At 49.7% G+C, this 24,651-nt stretch overlaps 1 protein-coding gene across 4 annotated transcripts in view; it reads left to right on the forward strand.

The window, feature by feature from the left end:
* robo1 (roundabout, axon guidance receptor, homolog 1 (Drosophila)) overlaps positions 1-24,651 on the forward strand; it is a 152,633-nt gene that overhangs the window by 8,063 nt on the left and 119,919 nt on the right. The window contains exon 1 of one of the 4 annotated variants that reach the window (XM_086125094.1): positions 22,407-22,636. The exons of the other annotated variants lie outside the window; for them this stretch is intronic. Coding sequence (XP_085981220.1) covers positions 22,501-22,636 — 136 coding nt within the window. The 5' untranslated portion in view covers positions 22,407-22,500. Of the gene's footprint in view, positions 1-22,406; positions 22,637-24,651 lie in introns of those variants that run through there. 4 annotated transcript variants of the gene reach the window in all.

The following is a 24,651-nucleotide window of genomic DNA, read 5'->3' on the forward strand; positions in this document are numbered from 1 at the left end:
TCCCGTCCGCCTCCGTTCGCACGCGCGTGCGCACGCTCGTCTGACCTTTGAGGGCGGGAAACCGGCGGCTCCCGAGAAGTCATCGGGTTGTTTTTGCCTTTGCCATCTAGCGGCATTGCTCACGTTTCATTGAAATCTTTGTCGCGGATCGTTTACGTGACCACTTGGGCCGATTTGTGGAATCTGAACTTGAAACCCGAAGCCTCACATGAAAAGCGCCTTTCCAATCGCCGACCCAAGCTTGAAGCCCTCGTTTAAAAGCCGAAGCCTCGTTTCAAACGGGAACCCGGATGCGGTGCTCTAACCGAGGATCCAAACCTAAGCCGTGTACGCCGTCATTTGAAAGCCAGCCCTAAGTTTGTCTCGAAAGCCTCCCTTGAATGTGGAACTGATTGTTTGCAACCCTGATTCGGGTTCCTGTCCTCCTTCCACTGACATGAAATCGGAGGTTTCCCACGGAACACACTTTGGCCTCCGCTCACGTTCCGAACGTAGCCGCGACCGTCGCGCGCTCGTGACGCGAGCGACGTTGGAGAAGTTGGCGCTTCAAATTCCGGCGCTTCGTCCTTTTTGGTCGAGCCGATCGTGAGCCATAAAAGGCCTCCCAAAAAGCCACGAGGGCAAATCGTCCCGCCTTCTACTTATGGTGACGGGAAGATTGCATTGCTCGGCTCGTTCGCCCGCCTGAGGGTGATTAAATATGGGGGTTAATACGGCGTCGGCGAGAGCCTTGAATTACGCAGGAGCCACGCTGACCTTTTTAAATTACAAGAGCGACCGCGCGAGACGGCCGCGGCGAAGCTCATCGCCCCCCGGCTGCCAAAACGCAGCCGGCGGCTGAAATGATGCGCCGCCGCCGCCGCCGGTCCGCCTTCCTTAGAAATCTTCTGTCAGAACCACGTTTGACACCAGCGGAGGATTGAAACTGAAACTGCCGCCTCGCATTAACGGCGATGGGACGAAGATACGTCTTGATCCGGCGGGCCTCCTTCCCGAGTCAGCGCTATCGTCTGCGGCTGAGAGCTGAAGGTCGTCCGCCGCTGATCCAATTTGAAGCCGGAAAGATGAAGCGTGAAAGTTGCCCCTTTTGGCATGGCGGCGCGCAGCTGCGGCCATTTTTCAAGGGGGATGACCGCACTTATTTGGCGCCCAAACCGAGCTCGCGCCGCGCTTGGCAAAAACCGCACGAAAGCTCTTAACAGATGAAAACGTCCGAATGAAATACAGCTCCAAGTCATCTCAATGTTGCGCCGCGGAAAGCTCTCAGACGTCCATGTGGGAGTCTGTGGGGGGTGGGGGGTGGGGGGGGGGGGTTGCCAAGGTGGTTTGAAAACTTGTCGGTGGCCGGCTCCAGTCAATGGAGAAGAGCCGCTCGGGTTTTCTGGATGACGCTGGGCTGCGTTGGGAGACTGGGGCGGTTCCTCGGGGAGTCCGCTCGGAGTCTGGGCGACGCCCACCTCCCCGATGTCATAGTTTGCTTGCATGGCCACCAGTAGGTTGAATTTCGTTGTCGTGAGAAGCTGCCCTGAGGAGGTCTGGTCCATTTCTTCTGTGGACAGAAATTCCGCAGTGGACTCTCGCTGAAGAGCTTCACAAGTTGCGAGACCTCCAAATCTGACTTGCTGATCCAATCGGTGTCGGAGTCTCGAAGTGGCTTGGGGTCTGGCTCGCAGACTTTTTTGTAGTTTTGTAGGGGGGCCGTCCGTGGGGGGTTATGAGACCTCTGCTTGCTGGTCATTCGGTGCGCACGATGCACGATTGCATGCCGCTCGCATTCATTTACAGAGTTCAAAACAGAATTTCTCAGGGTCGCTCGGACCCGAAGGTTGGCGGCCCGATGAAGTTCCGCTCGGCTTCGCCGGGCTGCGATCATCAACTGGCGGCCAAGTGTGGATTTCGGTGTCACGGGGGCCTTCGCGGGAAACCGCTCGAGCCTGCCCGCCCGTGACCACAGGATCCGAAACTCATCCGAGCGGAGTTCCGAGAAAAGCCCGGACGTCCGGTCACAAAGCCCCCCCCCTGGCGAGGTGGTCCTGGGGGAGACCTCAGCTGCCATCGTGGCCGAGGTTCCTTTTTTTTTTTCCCCGTTAGAAAACAAGCAATCTGTCCGCCTCCCTTGTTTTGGCAGAAAATGTGGCTTTGCCCACCAATAATGGGATTGTTTATAGCTTTCAACAATTCCCTGTGAGTGGGGTGGGGTGTAGCGGGTGGGGGGGGGGGGGGCTCGGGTGGCGGCACGGGGGCTCTTATCGTCTTCCAGCCTGCCGCCATTTAATTACACGGAGAGGCCGCACTTGCTCATCACACTCCATCCGCCCCCGGGCCACCATTTAATGATGCGGAATCCGCTCCGGGAGCCCCCCTGTCATTTTTTAAAATTTTTATTAGCATCATTCTGCTGCTTTTTATTCACATCCTTCTCAGTGTGTCCAAGGACGTCTCTGCCGGTTTTCCTTTTTCATATTGTTCTTCCGGTCTTGAAAGCGGAGGGCCTGAACAGGAGCGCCTTGGGCTAAAAAAAAAAAAAAAAAAAAAAAAGCTTCACATGTGATTTCACCTTCAGCCGGATGCTCCTCCTGCTGCCTTTTTTTTTTTTTTTTTTTTTCACGGACCAAAACACTGGCGGGTTCTTGACCAAAATGTAAAACAAAAAAGCCTCTTCAAGTCGCATTGCCTTGAGAAACAAACAAAGGTCTCGCAAAACACGTCACCTCAAATAACCCCCCGCGCACCATCTCCTTTGGCTTCTCAGATCTCGCATGAATAAAACGCCGACTAATGCCATTAAATTTGACATTATTGCTCTTAAATGCAAAGGATGACATTTCAATTGAAATGCCGCGCCGTGCGCCGGCAGCGTGCTTTATTGATTTCCAGAGAGACGCCACACGGGCACCTCGGTATCTCTTAACCCTGATTCTCATTCAGTCAGTCACACGTGTACACCCCCCCCCCCTCCCCCCACAGCGTCCCTCTCCAGGGCTTTGTGCAGTTGCCGTCCCGCAAATGAATTCCTCTCCATTAAAGACGGTGTTTGCGTTGCAGACGGCGCATCCGGTTGGCGTCAAGCGACCATGTTGGAAGTGATCTTGTCACGTCGGGGACAAGAGGCTACCCGCTAGCTTAGCCTGGATCGGACGCCTCGGTTACGGAGCCACGATGCGACATTTGCACATTTGCAATATCAGCTCCGCTGTACTTCCGCAGCGCTTTGAAACAACCGGCGCCGCGGAGATCTGTCGGCTATTTGTTTCGGCCGTGTTAAGAGATTTCAATAGATTTTCAAGTGTTGTGCCGTCGTAAGGTTAAATATCGGACGATGATTCTCCAAAGTCTTTGTGGTATGTGAAGACTGACTGAACTCAAAGGTTCAACTGTGTGGAACTGCCGATACGGGCCGGGAACCTCGTACGAGATTTCCAAATACGGGCAAGTTCATCGCGGACTTTGCATCGGTCCGTCGCGGTGAAAGAGGAGCCGAGCCAAAAGGCGATGCTCTCGGTTTACCGGCCGATCTGCGGTCCTACCCTCACCGGCGGTGGGTCCCGACCGAAAGAACCAGATCCCAGGTACAGGCGGCCCAAATGAGATAAGGTGAAAAGCCGGCTTATCCGCAAAAGGCTCAGAGCCGAGCCGCTTCTCGTCCGCATGGAGCCGGATGAGGCGGCTCGGGCATCTTGATTGGGATGCCTCCCCAGTGAGGTGTTCCGGGCATTTCCCAATGGCGGGAGGCCCTGGCGCACGCTGGAGGAAAGGCCTTGGCATCACCACCTTATTTTGTCCAACGTTTGGCATTTGCATTGTGAAAGAGCGCAAGCCACGTTCGACGCTTTAGGACAAAATGGGAAATTGCCCATATCGGTACTATTTCGACCAACGGCAGCGACGATACGTACGATTCCAAGCTACCTTCTGACTTGACCTTCGTTTTTGTCATTGATTGACGCCCCAGCGACAAAGCTTTTCTCAATTTTTTTTCGGCATTGACTCGGCCCACGTCGTCTTTCAAGCATCCTTCCTCGTGCAAAATTGCCGGAGGGGCACACTGGGCGGGCGAGGCCACGGCAGCAATTACGGAGGAAGACGAACCCTTCAGCTTGATTGACGAATGAAAGCGCTGAATTCGCTTCCGTTTCAAAGCGGCCGCTTGCCAGAATCCGGGGTTCATCTCCAATATCTCAAAAGGCAAGAGTGCAAATAGAACTCGCGCGAAGGCCCGCTGAAGAATACACGCGCGGGGTGAAAATAGCGGATGCCGCCATTGAAAGTTCAAATTCAATTGGACGTCGAGATGAAGCTGACAAGATTTGCATGCGAATGGCCTTTGACCGCTGGCCAAGCAAACTTTTCACCCACTGATCCTTTTATGTGCACTTCCAGCAAAAATACACACATGGGCCATTCATGAAGTCAAAAGCGACAAACATGTTGACAAATGTGTGCGTGCAGCATGTCCAGTCCTCCCCCGTTGCCCCAGGTCAACATTTTACGAAGAAAGTTGCCTGTTCGGTGACAGCTTTTTTTTTTTTTTTTAAACGAGTGCTCTCCGATAAGTAAAACAAAAACAAAAAACGAGAGAGTTGAGTCTAATATCACACAGAGATCTTTTTCTGTTGTTATTTCCAGTGGCATATATCGTTGGGTAGCATCAGCTCGACAGTGGAAATGATCGCCGTATGTCTGTGTAATGTAGATGCGAAACAACAGAGTATCGACCCCTGAGGGACACCACACGTAACGTTACCAAACCCAGAAGTTGCATTGCCGTCAATTACACGGTGCGGCCTTTCTGAGGGCTGAGAACTAAACCCAGAAAGTACTGAGCCCGAAATGTGGAGTATTTGTTGCGGTTCAAGCGATAACGTCAAGTCCAGGTGGCGGATGAGTCTGTGCGCCCGGCTGTTCGTTTTCTAGACGTTTCACTTCTTTACGATTCGGTTCAGCTGGCCACACCTTCTTCAAATGTCTTCAGTAACCACTCCATTGAGATGGATTGCACAGGACGCCTGTCGCCCGTCCGTGATTGTTGCTAACTGTCGCTTCGCAGTCTGGAAGTGAAGCGAAGGACTCACAACTAATCCATAAGGTGAAAAAAAAAATAAAATAGTCACAGTGCACCAGTCACGCATCCGCAGCCGCTAAACAAACATAAATACTCATTTGATGGGTCGTCTCGGCAGTTATTTTGCCACCGTGTACAATCGCGTTCCCCCCCCCCCCTTTTTTTTATTCTTTGTCCAAATATCCCCAAGAGAGGACGTATCGTACCTTAGCGATGCAAAAGGCGTCCGTCCGGGGCAGGACAAAGCCGCTTTAATCTCATGCAAATTTCCTCTCCGACACGCTGGAAGGAGTGTTTGCCTTCGCCTTGATTGTCTCGTTAAACTGAAGCGTTGGAGTCCGAGGGGAGCGCCCGCCTCGCGTTTCGCCTCAAATTGGCTTTCCGGGCCACCGAGGGCTATTCTGCCGCTCACTTTTGTTGATTTGTCGATTTATTTATTCTTTTTTTTTTTGTCATCAAACGCAACTATGACCATCAAATGTGGTGGACGTTGCTGCTGTGGACAGCAGCGTTTGCTGTTGAAGGGAATTCATCTTGGGCTGAATTGGGCGCCGGCGGCGTTGGTTCTTTTCGCACCCCAAGACGGCGTAAATGTGTGTGTGGGGGGGGGGGGGGGGGGGACGACTGATTGGCGCGGTACGCTCGCACTCTTGAAATGGCCGTCCTCGTTGTTCCATTCTGTGGCTTCGCTGCTGCTGGTGCGGGTGGAAGCCCAGCGGCCCAAAGCGAGCGACATCAGGCTAACCCCAATTCGTGCCCCTTCGTGTTGGAATCGCCTTTTTGCGCCAAGCTCAGCGTGTGCCGGCCGTGATTTTCTTTGTTCTGAGTTTCCGTCGCCGTCGTTTTGCTGACCATCGATCCGAAGTGTGCAGGAGAACTTTGCAAACGGCCAAAGAAAAATCTTTTCAAACATGTTTCGGGATTGATTGCTCGCGCAATCCTGAGTAGACGAAAAATGTACTCGTGCGCTCTCCAATTTTAGGAGGCAAGAGGCCACCATTTATTGTCCGGGCAGTCTGGAGTCCCGCATACAAGTCTTTTTTGAAAGAAAATCAAATCATTTCGAACCACATTTTTATATTATATATATATTATATTTTATATGCAATGATTTTTACTCCCTGTGCAGAACTTTGTATGCCGCAACGTTTTGTTTCTTGCTCTGTACATCCGGTTGAGCTGAGTGTCTAACGTATCTTAAAGGGGAAGTTGTGCACATTTGGCTTATCCAACCATTTTGGAGTTTTCATGAAGGCCTCGCACTATTTGAGAGAGCTTTAGCACCCAGAGGAGTTTTGTCGCTGTGTTTGTGATGAGAACTAAAACCAAGTCATGCACCATACATGGCAAAAAAAACATTGTATCGATATTTGTTTTTAAAAAAAATTCTTGTTCTTATTTTTGTTGTGGTATTGCATCATTTGTTTGAGTGCTGGCCCGCTTTCCAAAGCCCAGGGGTGTGATGAAACAAGGCCGTGCACAAAATATGGCCGCCCGCATGAAGCAAACATCATCTGGGCCTTCTGCTGGTACGATTGCGTCAATCTTTGGACTTCTTCCTGAGTCCCCCCCCACTGTGTGAAAGCTTGCCGGCGTGTTTGCGAGAACTTTTCCGCGGGTGTCTGCCCCGCGTGTTTGCGCTGTGAAATATTCATGCCAGCCGCGCCTCCAAAAGCAGGAGGTCAGGAGTACGGCGCGACGGCAGAGCTGTTGAATAATGGAGCGGCTTGCGCCGACTTAAACATCGGCGTCTCTCCCAAGGCCGCGCCGGGCCATACCCGCCTTCCCGCTCACTGATGGCTTTCTATTCAATTCGCAGACGACGACAACAGCGCCGTAACTCTCAGAGGCGCTGGGAAAAGATAGATGTATTTATATCTCGACATATGTTTTTTGGAGTTGGTTTGTTTTTAGGAAATGAAATGTGAGCATTTTCTGAGTTTCTCTTATCTGCTCTCCTAATCACGTCACGCTTGGGATGAGCAATGTGTCGGGCTGGACATCGGGAGATTACCACAGCTGAGGAATGTTCCTGTTCCTGCGTCAATTGAACGGCCACAGAGGCGAGATGGGAAATGAAAAGAGGCCCGGTTGACAAAACGGATTTCAAATGCGCGGGAGCCTTTGAAGTGAAACGCTACGAAAGTCGGATCATGCCGGACGGCAAAAAAGTGGCCCAAACGTGTGCCGATAACCACAGTCGGAGGGAACGGAACCTCTGTACTCAACAAATACAAATGATTGCGGTGGCGCCTTGAGAGACGAACGGCGCAACTTTTTCGAGATATGTGATGTCATTGGGGCCATTTTTTTCCTTGCTTGTTTTGACATTGGCAAATAGTGAGCGGTTGACAAGAAAAAGGGCTTCAAGCTGCTTGGTGCCACCCCCTGTTTAAGCCGCCTGCAAAACGAAACGTCAAATAGAGAATTACACGTTGTCGCCTTGGGGAAACCACGAATAAAGAACGCAAAACTCCCATGCCCTGCTCAGGGTTAGCCTTGCTTGTTGCGCTTGTAAAACCTTTCAAGTAACGGATATCGAAGCAAACTGGCATAGTATATTCTTGATGCTCTACACGAGATTTGTCCCAATCCTTATCGCGGTTATTGGAAATCGAGGCCGATTGCGTACTTTTCAGCTGATCGGTATCGGATTTTTGAATTAGCTTAAATTGCCAAAAGTCACCCAAAAAAATCTGTTGTTCATTTCTTGAGCACGTCAAAAAACAAATCAAACAAACAAACCCAAAAAAAACAAAAAAAAACCCCAACAGTCTTTTTGGGTCACTTGGTCAAAGATCAATTCAGCAATGAACGAATGAAACAAAACAGATGCTAATGTACTTAGCATGTAGCCAAAAGCATCACAACTTCTGAGCGTGCACATGAAGCCAAACGTGTTCCGATGACTTTGAAGCGCTAAAGACGGCCACGCTAAAACAGGATTATAAAGTGCAAGTGAGTACACAAAAGGCAGGCGGCAGGCAAATTGACGCTGGGGAAAAAGAGGAGTCGGCCGACATTGGCTTTTATGGCCGCCCCCCTCGCCGCCGGCCGTATAATGACGGCAAAACGCTGACGAGGGAGCCGGGTGATCAGTCACCGCCGGCCGGGCGCCCGTCACGCTCGCCCGTCGCGGCGGCTCAAGGGTGCCGGCAGGACGGCGGGCGGCGCAGATGGAAGATACGCCTGTCCCAATACTTTTGTCTGTGAATGTAGCCATTTACAGACGTACACACGTGTGTGTGCACAACCCTCCCCAAATTTAGCAGTTTAGGATGCGGCGTCCTTATTAGCGGCTCCTTCACGGCCACTTTATCGGCGCGGCAATATCATTAAGTCGCGGCTCGCCACACTCGAGTACACTTGATGGCCAGCCGATGGACGTTCTTTGAGGAATTGCCGTCGCCATCACTTTGATACCAGTGGCCCGCCCCCACCCCAAGTGAACACCGGATGGAAATACTTGCTCGGATATGTCCGTAGTTCGGAATTTGGGGGAATTACGGCGCTGCACGAGGGACCGTGGGGCCGTGTAGCTGTAAGTGAACTATGTTTCTCAATTTGGCACAAAATAAGAGACAAAAAAAAAAAATCCAATCTGTGTACTTTCCTCCTCAGGTCAAAGTCATCAAAAGGGTCAGTTGAGCGTCTTTCGTGTGTTTCCATTGGACTCGATCGGCATTCTCGTCCCTTTCGTCCCTCGTTTTTTGCGTGTGGGTTTTTTTTTCCCTTTCACGCAACGTGATTCAATCAAGCGGTTTGCCGACGTGCAAGATCGAGCGATTTGACACTCTATCTTTTGTCAATGCTGATTGCTTATTGATCATGCGATCGATAGGTTTGTCATGTGTTGCCCGCATCTCCGCTGCCTCATTTTGGCTGCGTCCTGTGTTCGCGCTCCCGCTATTTTTGTTCATCCGTTAATTCGGGATGTATTTCCTCTTTAAATGGTGGCACTTCACATTTGAAAGAAAAGGGCCTGGATTTGATCTTGGACTAGTTTTGGATGATAATGATTCAATGTCAAATCCTCTTGAGTGCTGCTTTTTAGGCCTACAGAAGGTACTCGATCGGGACTGTTATACCCCCACAAATTAGTTTTCTTCTCAAAATATATCACTTTTGCTTTCTTTTCTCTGGATAAATTGTCATTCTTTTTTATAAGAAAAAATACAAGATCGTGTTGGTTTTCAATGATTAATAATAGCGCACACACCCCCTCTCTGATTTGACTTTGCGCAAAGGCCGCCGCTTATTTGCTGAGCGAGTGTGCCGAGTTGGACTTCCTGTGCGGACAAAGTGCTGACTTGATGTTTTCGGGCCCTCGCAGCTGCTGAGAAAAGAAAAGAGACACCTGGAGAGTCCCGACTGGGCGCAGGTTGCGGTGCAGGACATTTGCATTCAAGACTTGATTCTCTTTCATAACTTTTTGTGGGCTCTCCAAGCAGAGAGATGAATTTTTGAGATGGCTTATTTATGATCTGGCACACAACGTTCTCATAAACATAAATCCACCTGTATGGTAAATGCATAATTCATATATCTTCCCCGATTTTATTGCACTCGAAGCTGTGATGCGTGTGCCAAGAGTGTCTGTCAGTGCAAAATGTTTTTTCAGGAAAAAACGTGTGTGTGTGTGTGTGTGTGTGTGTGTGTGTAAATATAATTTTTTTTGAAAGACTTCTCATCATGGTTTTATTTTCTTTTTCGCACTTATTCAACTCTCAACTCAACTGGAGCAAAAATAATGAAAACAGCAGAAGCCCTGGGGTTGAACCCTGCGGAACACCACACGACATACATTGAGGGTGTGCATCTCTCCCATAAAGGACGATTCAATACCCAGGGTGTGATACGATTTAAGGAGTATTTGATTTTCAAGTGGAAGAATTCAAGCCGGTTTGATTGAGTGGCCCTGGGATTCGATTCACCATGCTACGGCTCACTTAAAAAGTGATGTCCCACGTTGAAATCGTCTCCGACCGGTTTCAGCATCGCAAGCTGCGCTGCCCTAATGTGACACTTACGAAAACAAACGTGGCGATGATGTCTATTTAAGAGCTGGCCAATTACAGTCTTTAAGTAGGCCTTTCATGACAGATTGAACGGCCGTCTTTTAATTTTATGGCGGCCATATACATCGACGGAGAAAAAGAGATGTCTCTGGCTGAAGACTTTTCTTTTTTAATCGTCTCCTTAAAGGCTTCGAAATGATCATTCAAGACGCGGGGAGTGTCAGGGGACGACGTGGCGCTCGGCGGGGTCGCGTCAAGGTGACTATGTCGTCGCCGTCGCGCCCGTCAACGCTCATTTCTGCCTTGGATTTCTTTATTCAATGGCTTCGCTGGAGTCGGCCAGCGCTATTCCCCGAAGAAGCTCGCGGATCGACGGCGAGCCGGCCGGCTGACGCGGCGATAGCGAGTGCGAGCGGCGGAAGAGCTGGTCTGGTTCCGGCCGCTCCCACGTGACGAGGCTAACGGATTCAGCGGAATCCATTTTTGTTCTCGATTTTCCAATTTGAACCCCAACATAACGGGAGGGTTAACGAGCCACGTGCTGCCTCGCCTCCTCAGAGGAAAGACATGCCGTAGGCACACAAAACTACACTTGGATTTGAACACCATGAGTTGTCCCGTCGAAAAAAAAATCAACCCCTTGTACGTTTGGGGCGCTGTTAGATCAAGGTACCGGCGTATTTGCCGGAATTCATCATGTCCAATGATGTGTCCGGATGGGGAGAACCGGGCTGCGTCCGATTGATTTGCCGTCAGTCGTTTTGCTGCCGCTCACGAGGTGGCCACCAAGGGCGGGGGGTCTTGTTTTTTTTTTTTTTCTTTCTCCGAGCCGGCCGCATCATGCGATCCGCACCAATTCCATCACAGCAAAGTGACTTGTGGCTTTTCGCGTATTAGCGCGCATTAGCCCCTTTTGTCCATTTGGGGTTCCGTGACCCTTTCTCGCTGACCAAAGGACGGCCAAGAAAGACCTCTATCGTCGGATGCCATCGATTGGCCCACTCTGATTTTCTCTCTCCGACCTTTCGTTGAGATTGTCCTTGGAGCGTGCGTTGCGTTATTTGCGGCCCTGGGCTTGTGCTGCTGAGCGTCCCGTACCGTCGATCCTGACTTGATGAATATGCTTCAACGCTAGGATGAGGCTAAAATGTCGTTGCTTTTTCAGGCACTTCCCGAGCTCTGCAGCCGCGGTGGCGAGTTTTTACTTGCGTGGCAAAAAATGATCTGAAAATCGCTCATCTGAGCTGGCCGCTTCAACCCAAAATGGCAAACTGCCCGTGTCTAGACATGGCTTCTTCAGACAAATCTTTGAGCAAATCTCGTGCTGCCATGTGAAACTGGCTTGGGCGGGTTGAATTGAAAAGAAAACGATCAATCAAGTTGGGCGCAACTGAAGAAATTGAGCGTAAAATAGCTTGCTTGAAATCAAATTGGCAGACTTTCTTTGTCTTTTCAAGCATGACTTCTTGAGCCTTTTTTTTTTTTTGCGGTTCGACTGCTCGGTCCACCAAATTTAAGCTTGCTGTGTGAAACTGGCTTTGGTGACTGAATTCCAAATGAAAAAACATGCGGATGGAGTACGCATTTGGGCGAGTTGACCCCAAAAAAGGCTCCTTCAAAACCAAACTGGCAGACCTTCGGATAGATTTTTTTTCGGAGGAGCTTTTTTTGGTACCTCTTCTCACTGTGGATATGTCAACCAAATCTCATGTTGGTTTGTGATCTGAACTCAGCAAGACACCGATTTACTATTTTTCACCGAAAATCTTCTTATCTACAAGTTACGAGGCGGCTCTTTCTGTTTTAGAAATCAAAAGTTTGCCCGTCGAAACGGGCGTCGTTCCAAAAGTGCATCTCCACCTGAAAACTGCTTACATGAGAGCCTCGGCAAAAAAAAAAAAAAAAAAAAAGAAACGGGGAGGTGGGGCTTTGTCCTCTGCTCTTATTTAAACATGCCGCATGCGTTAGCCCGGCGGTGGAGGCCGCGCGTCAAGTCTCTTTATGCCCAATTAGGCTCGCCAAAGAATGGGAGATAGTCCCGGCTCAAACCTCCTTTCCCTGGGTGCCCCATTAGAGTGCTGAAAAGCCGGCGAAAGCCCCCGCGAGTCCCTGGCGCCGTACAGAAGGGGGGGAAAAAAAGTGACCCGGAGCCGAGAGGTAGCTCTGCTTTGCTAAATATACGGAGTCGGCATTTGCCCTTCGGTTGGGCAAAAGTGCAAATATATGCGTGCCAAGAGAGGTGAGAAGCTGCAGCTTTGTTATGTGAGATGGGAAAAAAAAAAAAAAGTATTGCAACACTGAGGTTGAGATTTTGTGAGTCTGCGAGCTGTCCATCGGGGATGTGGATTTCTATATTTGTTCACCCAGAAGGAGCCAGTTCCTTTGCGAGGTGGCCAATAAAAACAAAACCAAATCCGTCGACTCCGATCTTGCAGTACTCCCGTGCCAACGCTGCCCGCCCGCTTGGGATCGATCGTCGGCAGACTCGGCCCCGCGACCGCTTTTGCCGCACAGGCTTTTGGCCCATCTGTTGATCCTCTGTAGTCAGGCGTGCAAAAAAAAAAAAAAAAAATTGGCATTTTTTTCACAGCAAGTTAGGAAAAGTCATTCAACTCTTTGGATTTTTGCACGGACAGCAGATTCAAAAAGTCATCAAAGTTGTTCCTCGGTCACTCGAGCAGAAAACGATTGAGAAGCCGTTTTCTTCGTGGATCTTAATGTCAGGCGTCTGTCACGACAGTGTCAAGCTATTCAAAAGTCGTTTGCCTCCTGAATCTTGTCGGCAAAGTTGTGCAGATGCTCGTGCCGTCCTGGATGCCGGTAATCCAAAAAAAGAGTCCTCGTTCTACTTGGCATCCTGCGTGCGGCTTTGTTGTTCCTCCCTGAAAAAGAGGCTTCGCTTCAAAACAGGCCTCGCCATCCTTGTCATCTTTACCTCCCGCAACACCTTGTCAAAACGTCTACTTAAAACCAAACCTTCATTTCGACCCGATTGGCCAGTTGCAGAAAAGGCCCCGCCCCTGAAAGTTGCTGCATTTGCATAATTTCACCTGTAGCTTTGATGAAGGAGCCTTCAGGGGAATGCGAGAGGTTTCACATTGCAACTGTTTGTCTCTTTCCTCCACCCAAATGTCAGGAGACACAAAGTAATGAGACGGTTTTATAGCCATAACACACTTGAGTGTGTGCGTGTATACGCGCCCGTGCGCACAGTTTACAAATGAGAAGGTCGAACAAACCGCTATCAAAACAAGATACAGGTCAATGACGTCGACCTTTAAACCTCCACCAAGGCTCAATGTCAAGTGTTTGTTTGTTCGTCCATCTGTTGGTTAGTTACTACACTACCACGCAAAAGGCGATTCTTTAAAGTCCCTAAATAGCTAGCATTTATACATTTAACAAGCTAAGCTAACCTGCATTTCTCAAACGAGCTAAACTAAGCGGCATTTCTCCAACAAGCTAAGCTAACCCACAAATATCCGTCCAGCAAGCTAAGCGAACAATTCCCATGTATCTATCGATCGATCTATCTCCATCCATCTATCCATCCTGCTCTTGTTCTGAATGTCTTTTTTATACAGACATTTATTCTGATGCGTTATAATGACACTTATGATCCCTAATTTAGCAAGCATGGACACTAGCGCTAATCTTAGCCTTTAGCGCAGGGGTCCCCAACCGCCGGGCCGCGTACCGGTACCGGTCCTCGGGGCATTTGGTACCGGGCCGCGCAATAAGAACTTACATTAATGCCGTCGTATTTATTTTGGAATACGAAAGGTATTTTATTTTGAAAAATTACCGGATTCTCCGTTACATCCACCCGTGTCACTTGATGTACGTCAAACCACGCTCCTCCGTCACGTGACTGATTACGCTCAAAACAAAACACCAGAGCTTGCTAAATGAGTAAAATAAAGTGCCGGAGATCGCAAATGACGGCGGCCTTAAAAGTACGTTGGAGACAACAACTCTGCCGGTGTTCTGGATTCAAGTTATGGCTGAATACTCTTGAGATGGCCACAATAGCACTGTTGCTATTTCCGACATGCTACCTGTGTGAGGGGGGGCGGGGGGGGGGGGGGGGGTTTGTGCAGCAACGGCGACTGAAACAAAATAACGAAGTAGACTCGACATGAAGCACACACCTGAGGTGTCATTGTCTCCTATTACCCCGAGATGGGACCGCCCGCTTGCAGAAAATCAAGCTCGGCGCTCGCACTGATTCAGCATTGTGGTGAGTTGACATTTTCATGCACTTTGAATTTGCGTTGGATCGTATTTCGAAGGCGTTAAAACCGTAGCGATCAGAGTGTTGCGGCCAAATTGGACGCTCCTCGTGTTTATCTCGAAAACCCCCCGGTGTTCACGCAGCTCTTAGCAGATTATTTTGTAGTATTTATCCGCCACACCCTAAATGCCGGTCCGTGAAAATATTGTCTGACGTAAACCGGTCCGTGGGGCAAAAAAGGTTGGGGACTCCTGCTTCAGCGTTCTCTTAACATCTCGCTCATTCCTCTCAATGCGACTGGAAGATAAGCGAAGAAATTAGACTTCGGAGTAACGACGCTCGCTATGAAATCATGACAAGACGTCGACACTTTACAGCCACAACGCGGCACTCGAACACGAACGATCGCACGCGTAGAAACTTTGTCCGGCCTCAAGCTGCAAGAAGCTTTGAGTGCGTTCACGCGTCATCGCCGCAGAAGAAGAAAAAGGCAGACAAAGGAAGGTCGAAGAAAAGTGATGGATGATCAAATGTGAAAGCGTTATCGATTCTCCTCAATTGTGTTGGCCGCGATTAAAGTGCGGCTCCCGAAATGGACGCTCTCTCGCTGTAAAAAGGCTTTTGCAATAAAACACCCGCTTGACAGGGAGGAAGAAAGGGAGAGGGCAGATACTTATGTTGTGCTTCATTTCATTTTAAAGGAGGCACAGCAGCAACACACTTCCCCACTGCGATGAACGGCATTCATCTATTGTGCTTTGTCCCCGCCACCACCCCCAAAAGGTTAACCGTTTCTAAATAGGAAAACGGCACCCTATAACCTTGCACTTGATAAAAACGTACAGTAATTAATCAAAGGTAGAGAAATGAACGATTTTGGGGCTTCCCTTCAATTGACATTGCGCTGCTCCTTCTTGCCTGCATGCCGTGGCTACCTGGAGACGGTAGAATACAGATATCGGGGCAGGTGGAACTGCTCTCAGCTCCTTCGTAGGCCGGGATACTATACGTCATTCTTTGCAGAAGATAAAGAATACATGCCCGTTGGGTTCCAAGCGATATCCTTTGCTTACGTTGTAACACCGCAATGCCATTAGTCAGCCCATTTCCCATTTTGGGTTAGCATTGCCCTAGCAAATAATAATCTGGCAGAATGATGTTTTTGGGAGGTTTATCTGAACAGTCAACTTGTGACAACCGGGACTGGCAATGAACACTTTCATGAATACAGTTCAAAGATTCCAGGAGGCTTTTTGTGACTCTTTGATTTTGCCGCAACCTGCCTGCTGTTTGGACCGATAGCTTTGAAGTCTTTGGTGGGCGTTTGTCGAAGCAGATGGAGCCGCCGGGTGCAAAGGTGAAGGGCGAGCGGGATAGGGCGGCGAGATGCGCCGGTCGACCTTTCCGATTGCGTCGGCCGTCTTTGTCTGCCTTGCCGCCCTCCCCCCGCCGCGCTCCCATCAGCTGCCGGAACAATAAAGCCGATGAAAGAGGCCCAGTAATGGATCTTTTCTCCGCGCCGGTCCGACTTAACTACACATGACAGCTCGCCACTCGTCTGCACTCCGACGCCGGCCTTTATTGTTGTCCCTCCGTCGATGGGGAAAGCCGTTTTTTTTTTCTTCCTTCCTGAATGGATGTCATTACGGTTTCAGCGTGTTTGCACAGGCAGCTCTTCGAGTTGCTTTGCAATGTTTGACTAGAGATTGCAAACATGCAGTGGGGGATTTTAGAAACGTATCAATGCCACTACCACATGGGGTGGGGGGTGGGGGGGTGCCTTGGGGTTGCACTACACCGGTGTTTTTACTGAAGCCCCCAAAATATTTTTGCATTAGTAAATGACTTATGTTAATTATTATATTGATTATAGTAAAAACAAACAGGTAAATGAGTTCAAATGATGGATTTTTGATTTTTTTCTAACTTGAAACATTGACGAGGCCACTGCAAGTGTGTCACGTTCTGTATTTATTCACTCCAATGAACATATTTGTTTTATTCTATAAGCGACGGAGGGCATAACTCTCAAATTTCAAACACAAGAAGAATGTTTATTTGCATGTGATGAAACAATTAACTCATTCACTCCCAAAGACGTTTAAAAACGTCTTTTCAGACTTGGACCAGAATTGACTGGTACTGAATGAGTTAAAACGCCCCAAAAATCCACTTTTTTTTTTCCATTTGTCCACCCTCCCCCAATGTGCAGCAAAATGTAATTTACATCAGTGTATTAATCATGAAAATTCAAATGTTTAATCACTACAATGTGTGCCCCAGACTTACCCCGAATGATTAAAAAAATGTCTTCTCCAGTGCTTTTTTTTTTTTTTTGGTCAACATGTTTGCTTCCAGCGCGACGTCGCGGCTGCCAGTTTTCCCGGCAGCATATGTTACCCCACGCCAGCCGGGAAATGATTGACGCGGGAGCTCCCTCAGACGTGTAGAAAAAAACGTTCCTCTGATCGCTGCTCAGGCATGCGAGGAAATTCCAGGCCCGCCTCGAGGTCCAGGTCCCCCGTTGTCGCCTTCGCCCGCCCGTTGCCGCTCCGCACTCCTTCCCAAAACACTCCATGTGGCATCGAAGGCGGGCCGCAGCCCCTGCCCATCTTTGGCCACCCCCTCCGGCTGCCGCGTTTTGGCACGCGCGCCTTTGCGCGGCTCGGAAAATTCAATCAGATGCTTAATTACATCTGAACACGGGTTCCCACCAGCTGGCTTTATTCCCCCCGCTCCTGATTAAAGGGATTTGAAAAATGAAATTTAACAGTGCATTTGCATACGCTTCTAAATGGGGGGAAATTGTCTGTGTGCAAGCCCCCCCATAGGAATTAATGGGAATTGTTCGTAACAATCTTCACAATAAAACGCTTCGTCGCAGCATCGTGATGAAAGTTAAATATTACGCGGGCACAAAAGCAACGATGTTGACACAAAAATCATAATATTTACATCAACACACTTTCTAAAATACAAATGTACACTTAAGTGCGAAAACAAAGTGGAAAATGCAACAAAAAAAGAGTATAATGTTTGATGGTGGTTTATTTTTCGGATTCAGCATGACCAAAAAAAAGTGTCAAAAGGCCAAATGAAAGACGTGAACAAAAGCAATTCTTGGAGGCTACGTTGTTCACAGTTACAAATCATCTTGCGTATGTGAGGAGTCTGTTTTTTTTTGTTTAGATTAGATGTAGTTTTGTTTTATTGTTTCCGGTCATGGTTCTGTTCCGTTTGTGACCAACAGGTGGCATCGAAGGGCTTCTGCTCTGGTGTCGCACCTGCTGATCATTATGTCACTTGGTCTTTTTTTTTTTTTTTTGTGAAAAGGACTGCCACGCCAACTAGGCGTTGGATTGTTGTGTCACTGTCGTGGTTCTTTTGTTTGTTACGTGGGATTATTCCGATTTTTCAGGATTTTGTGTTTTGGATTGAGTTTTTCAATTCAACTCCTGTAAGTGGTTTTTGTTCAGTACTCTTTTTTTTTTTTTTTTGAGTCCACTACCATCGTACCAACATGACAACTGCTTCACGGGCTCAACAAATCCGCCACAACGCACAGACATTGCCAGCGCAAAATCTGTCCCAAATTTGACAGAAACGTTTAAAAGTTGAAGGAGCGGGGCTTGGCTTGCGCGCCTCGTGCGTGGCAGTCAGGAGAGCCGGCAAGTCGGACGCGGCGGCTCATAAATCAGGCAAAGGAAGATCCGCAAACACAACAGCGCTCATATCTGGCCTGCCTGACGAATGGCACTGCGGAGGCGTAATGGGGGCCAAGTGGGGGCCTGCTCGCCAAGCCGCGCCAAGAAAATGGCTCCATTAATCGCAGCGAGGCCGGCGCTGTCCTCATCATCATCTACATACACTGTGATGACCGCGCTGCTTTTTTTTCCCCCCTCTATCCTCGCAAGGTGAATGCGTGAATGATTTATTGGACATGATCGACCTCGCCGGGTGGCAAAAGCTCCGATAGCGCCTTCAGTTCATAAGCGACACTTACGTGGCCTTAGAAAACAGGCGAAATGGCTCAAATGATGATTTTTAACCTTCTCAAACGCGTGCGAGTGAAAAGCTAGATGAGGCTACTTGCTTGAATTGGAGATGCCATGAAACTGGCAGTGATTTCAACAAGTGACTGGATGAAAAATGGAAGCGGCGGAACATTCAGACGTGATCATTGAGGGACTGGTTGAATCTGGCGCTTGGATTGATGGCACAGACGTCACCTTTTGACGAGAGCCTGTTAGTGAGCCGAGATTAGCTCATAGGCTAGCTGTTACGTTCTGATAAACAAGGACAATCCAAGCGAACACACCTGTGGGGGGATAAAACATAGTTTGGGGGGGGGGGGGGTTTAAAGCTTTTGGATCTGGCAGCCCAAACTCAAACGAGAGACCCTTTCGCCATTGTTTTCAGTTCAGTTTAGCGATAAACAATCACTTTCTGCTAAGTAGCCTGCTGTCTACCGCTTGTAAACATTATGTCAAGGTCTACTGAAATTTGCAATTGGGGGAATCTCATATTAGCAGGATTAACAGAATTAATGGGAAAATAACACAACGTAAATGAGATTAGCATTAGCAATGTGATCTTGATATCATTTTCGAATGAACATTTCTTTCGCGGTGAAGATGATGAAGGGCGCTGTAATTAGTCCCGTTGAAACAACAAGAGGAGGATGAGGCTGCGGGGGCCTATTGTTTGGCACAACTGCGCGGGGGTGGGTGGTGTGGGGGGTCGATTGGCCCAAGCGCTCAACTCCAACAATGTAGTGCGTCAGTGCCATCTGGTGGCCGCGCGCATCACTGCAGGCTTTGTTTCTGCCATGAAGTTAGACTCAAGTAAGCTGCAACGTTGGCAGGGATGTGACGCTGAAAGGGTTCTAACGGCATACAACCCTGACATCTAGTGGACAGTTTATATATTACGTCTTTGTGTTATGTGTCAGAGTTGACTTAGCCGTGCACATACAGTGGAAAATTGTGTACACTGTACAAAAAAAGGTTGGAAAAAAATCTAATTTAAGAGATGACTAAATGCAATGCAGGGAATTCAATTATTATTATTATTGTTGTTGTTGTTGTTGTAGCTCGGGCAAAATGTTTGTTGGTATATTTGTAACTGATGATGCCAACGTATCACATGCACCCCCCCCCCCCCCCAAAAAAATACACCCATTTGCGAATGCCAAATTGCAAATCGGAAAAGTGTGAGTGCTGAAAACATGCCGTCTGTCCTTGTTTTTTTTTTATGAAAGAAAAAAAAACCCGCCACACTGATTGCATGGCTCATCGTGTAATGGTGGAATTTGTTCGGTCACTTGCAGGCGTGCGGTCCATATTCTGAGCCCCCCCCCCCCCCCACACACACACACAAATGTTGGTATATTCATTTAATAAACACACAGTGCACATATTAAACCGATTTTTATTGTACCGTAGCTTGCCGTAACATCATTCACATCACTAAACATGACTTTGTTTTGGTTTTCATTATGGTCCTAACACCAATTAAATTGGTGCATTATGTACAAAGTTGTCACTTTGTGCATAATCGATGGAACAGCATTCCATTTTCTTCGGCATCTGCTGTTTCTTCCTGCTTTTCTTTTTTTTTTTTTTGGCGCTCCTGCTGCGCTTCAAGCTGCCCCCCCCCCCTCCCACGTGTCGGTCCCCGGAGCACCCGCTCAGCCTGCTGTCGCCTTACTGGGAAAGGGACGGCCAGGCCCTTCTTTCGCTTCCCAACAACAAACGCAATCGAAAAGATGCAAGAACTGCGCTGCTTTACAGCCATTTTGTCCATTTCCAAAGAAGGGCTCCACCGATTAATCGGCTGATGATGTGCCTTCAAATGGCCGACGATTGCCCATTGTTTTTGCCTGTAATTGCCATCGTGTTTATTTTGAAATACCGTGCTTGTATTTTGAAAATAGGATACCGAAAGTTATGTGTTACAGAATCTCCGTAAGCTTCACAGTCCAGGGGTGTCCAAAGTCGGTCCTCGCGGGCCGCCGTCCTGCCTGTTTTCCATCTCTCCCGGGAGCAACACACCTGATTCAAATTCTCAGGAATGTTGTCATGCTGCTTCGGAGCTGGCTGAGGAGCTGATCGTCCGAATCAGGTGCGTTGCTCCCGGGAGAGATGGAAAACAGGCAGGACGGCGGCCCTCCAGGCCCGGAGCCGGACATGCCTGCTTTCCACACTTCTCGCAGCGTTTGCCATACGTTGTGACGGTTACTCTTTCCTCAACGTTGTGCCAAAGGCGAGTGAGTAATTTGTTGAAGCGTCGCATTTTGGACTACAAGGCTTACCCGTGGAAGAAGACTGCCGTTGGTTGAAAGCAGGCCAAAGTGGTCGGTCCTATTTTGCATTGTCTCTCGTGATTAGCTTTGACGCTAAGCAAAGCTATCGTCGTCCTCAACGCAGTACCTTGTTTTATGTGAGAAATATGCTACGTTGTGATGAATAGGGGTACCAAAAGGATTATTATTCTTTTTAACAATATGCTTACAGTTGACCGGCGATATTCATGGGGAACAAGGGCCAAGCCAGCCATTGAAACGCATTGGTGGAAAAAAAATATGCATCTTATATTTTTTAAATTAATCAGTAAATCTGTCGTTGCTATTTTTAGCAGCACGAAATGTGTTTTAAGTCCGTTTTTGGGTCATTTTGGCCATTTCCAGGGGTCCTTCCAAAAGGAGGCAAACGTTAAAAATATGAAATTTGGTGGGCACGAGTAGACCCACAAAAATGTCTTGAGGAAGCCATGTCAGGAAAGACGGCGAAAGTCTGCCATTTTACTTATAAGCGGCCATTTTAGGAGCATTTTGCCATGTCGTGTGGGCGGGCGGGGCATGGCGTCAAAGTTTGATCATTTGGAGCGCTTGAAAATGGGCACGTGAAGCCATTTGTGTACTTGGCTGCGCTCCGAGCTCGCTAATGACAACCTACACGTTGGCAACCAAGAAAGGGGGCACCGCGGGGACTCGGGCCGAGGACAGACCGAGCGAGAAAGCCAATGAGCGGAGAGGCGCGACCTTCAGTTTCACGCGGTAACCCGCGGCCACCCGCCCCTCCTCCCCATAGCCGCGGGAAACCGGCATTGCAACCGGAAGCGCAGACTTGCTGAGCGAGCTTGTCTTGACCAAAATAGGCTCGGATGCGGCGTGCGCGTGTTTCAGGGTCCATTCGCAAGGCGTCTTAGCCGGACTTCCAAATATGGAATATTTTTATTTGATTTATTCAGCCCTTGAAGTTACTTTCCTCTCGCAACATGAAATTAGGTATGCATTTCTAACATGAGTAGAGCCCCCCCCCCCCAAAAAAGCCACTCCATGAAATCTACATTTGGGTTGAAAGCGGCCACCGTGGGGTCATTTGGCTTGGTTGAGGCCAACCCGATTTTGAAAAATGTGACACCCCTGGGAGGGTTTTTTCTTTCTTTTTTCGTTACTGCGTGAGGTCAGAACACGGCAGGAAAGTTAGATTGATCACTCCGGTGAGCCTTCCTCTCTTGACCTCTAAACGTGCGTTCACCTTTTACGAAACGTATCCTCCAGCTCGGGTTCCCTGCGGACGAAGCGGATACGCCTCATGTTGCGTCTCCTGCTGCCGAGCCACTGCAAGCGTTGCCGTTTCCGACGCTCTGCTGCGTAATGTGTGATGTTCTTTCAGAGCCATTAGTGGGGCGATTTACCGCCTGCACATTAACAGCCAGTCAGACTCCTCTCAATGTGTGTGTGTGAGCGAGTATTGATGCACACCGACAGGATGAAAATCCGTCTGCGGGTGAGCGTCGTGGGCGTGCCGCTGTGAAAGGACTTGGCGAGACGCTCGCTCTCAAAGTCAAGGCTGCTCTATGGTGATTTATTTCTGACACCGGGGGACAAGTGACGGGCTGGGTGAGAAAGGGGAGGACACGCGCACGCACACGCCGGCGTGGTGGATGGCTCCCGCCTGAGTGCTGCTCAACTTCCAGCATTCAAAGGACTCTTCAAAGAGAGCAAGAAGTGAGGATTGCGCCAGTGCTGGGCTTTTTCGGCACTCGGGCAAGGGGGGGTGGGGGGGGGATGGGTCCGATCCTCAAGGAGGACCGCGACTGGACTCCGGTGCCGAGTGGCTCCAAAGACACGACGGCAGCTTCCGTTGAAGCCCGGCAGTGAGCCGCGGCGGGTCGCGGGCATGGCCAGGCGGCGGCCGGCGCCGCCGCTGCTTCTGCTGCTGCTGCTGCTGGTCGGGATGCACGGCGGGGGGGGCTCGCCGGGGGACGCCCCGGGAAAGTACAAAGGAAGCTGGAGGTGGAAAGGGGACAGGAGCCGTGAGTAATGCCGCCTTCGTCCCTTCCGCTTTGCTTCAAGGACTTTGGGCTCGTTTTGTTGCCGTTTCTTGCGTGTGCGGCGTTCTCCGGAATGGGGGGGGGGGGCGCTTTGGATGCTCCCGTGTGGATGCATCCAAAGGTTCATCACATTTGAACAGCTACCTTCTTATTTTGACTGGAGGCTTTTGTAGGATGAGTAAGAGCGCCGGAAAAAAAAAATACTGTGCGGTCAAAGAATTAGGTTTGGGGGTGGGAGGGAGGGGGCGGAGTTACAATATTGGGAGGAATAACTGAAAGGCTGTAGCCACATCCGAGGAAAAAAAGGATGTCGTCGAGAAAGGCCTTATCGTGCTGGAGCGCTTTGCGTGTCCCAATGATCCGAGGAGCAAGGTGGTCCCTTCGTGCCCCCGGCAGGGTCAGAACCAGACAAAGCACGGCTCAAAAGACCACAACCGCGAGGTCAAATATCGGAAGACTTTTTCTGATACTCAGGCCTCTGGAAGCAACTGCATGGGGGTCACACTCCTCGTCCTTCCTGGAAAGGTCTTTTTTTTTGGGGGGGGGGGGGGGGCTGAATCTCAGATTCAGGAGGAGCCATGTGGTTTTGGTCCTGGCTGTAGAACAGCGGACCGGCTCGAGTACACCCTCGGAAGGGTTCCGCAGGGTGGGTTGCGAGTACATCCCACTGGGAGAATCTCCTCCTTTCCTCCGCCATCTTTTGCCGTTCCTATTGGCGTCCCTCCGGGTCCCATTGGTGGCATCCTATTGATGAAATGCGCTCCGGAGCAAAAACTGGCGTGCCCGCTGCCGACACGCGATCGCTCCGGGATCGAAGGAGGGGAAGCAACGGTTGTCGCCGTCCCCTGACATTGGACTGCTGACAGCTCATGGGATTGTTTGGCAGCGCTGGACTCTTTGAGTGATGGAGTGGTGCGGCGCGTAGGTCAAAAGGGACGCGGTTGGTCTTGATGCCTTTCCAAGATGAAATGCCGACGACGGGACTGGCAAAAGGCAGCGAGCCCAGCCGAGTGGCTTTGTTTGCAGTTTTTAGCCGGTTGTTATTCAACTCGCTGTCGTCGTCTAGTGGTGGGGGGCTGGAGCGCACTCAGAACTCCCAATTTTTACCCGGGCGGAATGCATCTTTCAAGCAACAGCTTTGATCTTGACTTCTGCGTGTGTGCGCGTGTGTGTGTCTGGCTTCAGGCTGAATTGTGCTTTCGAAACATAATTTGTGTTAATGGGGTGCTGGCATTTGATTCATGTCAAGTCATAGGGGAAAATCAATTTGCTTGACGAGCGAATTGAGTTCTGAGGTTGGTGACAAAACGGATTCAAGTCGTAAGTCAAGGCAGCAGCAAAAAAAGTGTCCGCCAGGCGGCGGGCGTGCCGTTTTATTCAGTCCTGATGACGTTCCGTCACGCCACTGTTGAAGCAGACGGTCCCGCGTGCGACCAAAAGCTGCGTCGTGTCGAGAGAATGGAGCAAAAACACCGACTCGCTCTCTGTTCCTGTTCCTGCTTTGGGTGCAGGTTTTGTCACCATTCACGAACTGTACAATTTCCCCGTCCCTGTGTGAACTTTTGCTCAGCCAAACAACAGGGAGAGACTCTTTTGGGGATTCATTTCCATAGTGCGTTCCTGTTCCTGCGTTGAGTCCAGGGGAGTCGTACTTGTGTACTTTAGAGCGGCTCTGCGGTGTGACCCTCGGGCGCAGGCCCACCGCTGCTTTTCCTGAGGACGCGCGGACGTTCTCCACCGGTGGTCCATTTGGGAGCGCGTCATTTTTTTGAACCCTCACCTCCCCACCTGCAGGAACAGGCGTTTTGGATTAGCAAGCAGACAGTCAGTCACAGGTAGGCCACGTGTCAGCGTAATGCGACCCAGATGGCCATATTACGGCCGCCAGAAGCGCCACGCCACGCGCCGTTAAGTCAAGTCAAGTCAACAGTATTTCTCGAGCACTTTCAAACAGCCATCGCCGCATACAAAGTGCTGTACATGGAGCAATTTAACAT

The sequence above is a fragment of the Hippocampus guttulatus genome, chromosome 12 (assembly GCF_054856545.1).
Source record: "Hippocampus guttulatus isolate MCC_2025c chromosome 12, RoL_Hgut_1.0, whole genome shotgun sequence".
NCBI lineage: Eukaryota > Metazoa > Chordata > Actinopteri > Syngnathiformes > Syngnathidae > Hippocampus > Hippocampus guttulatus.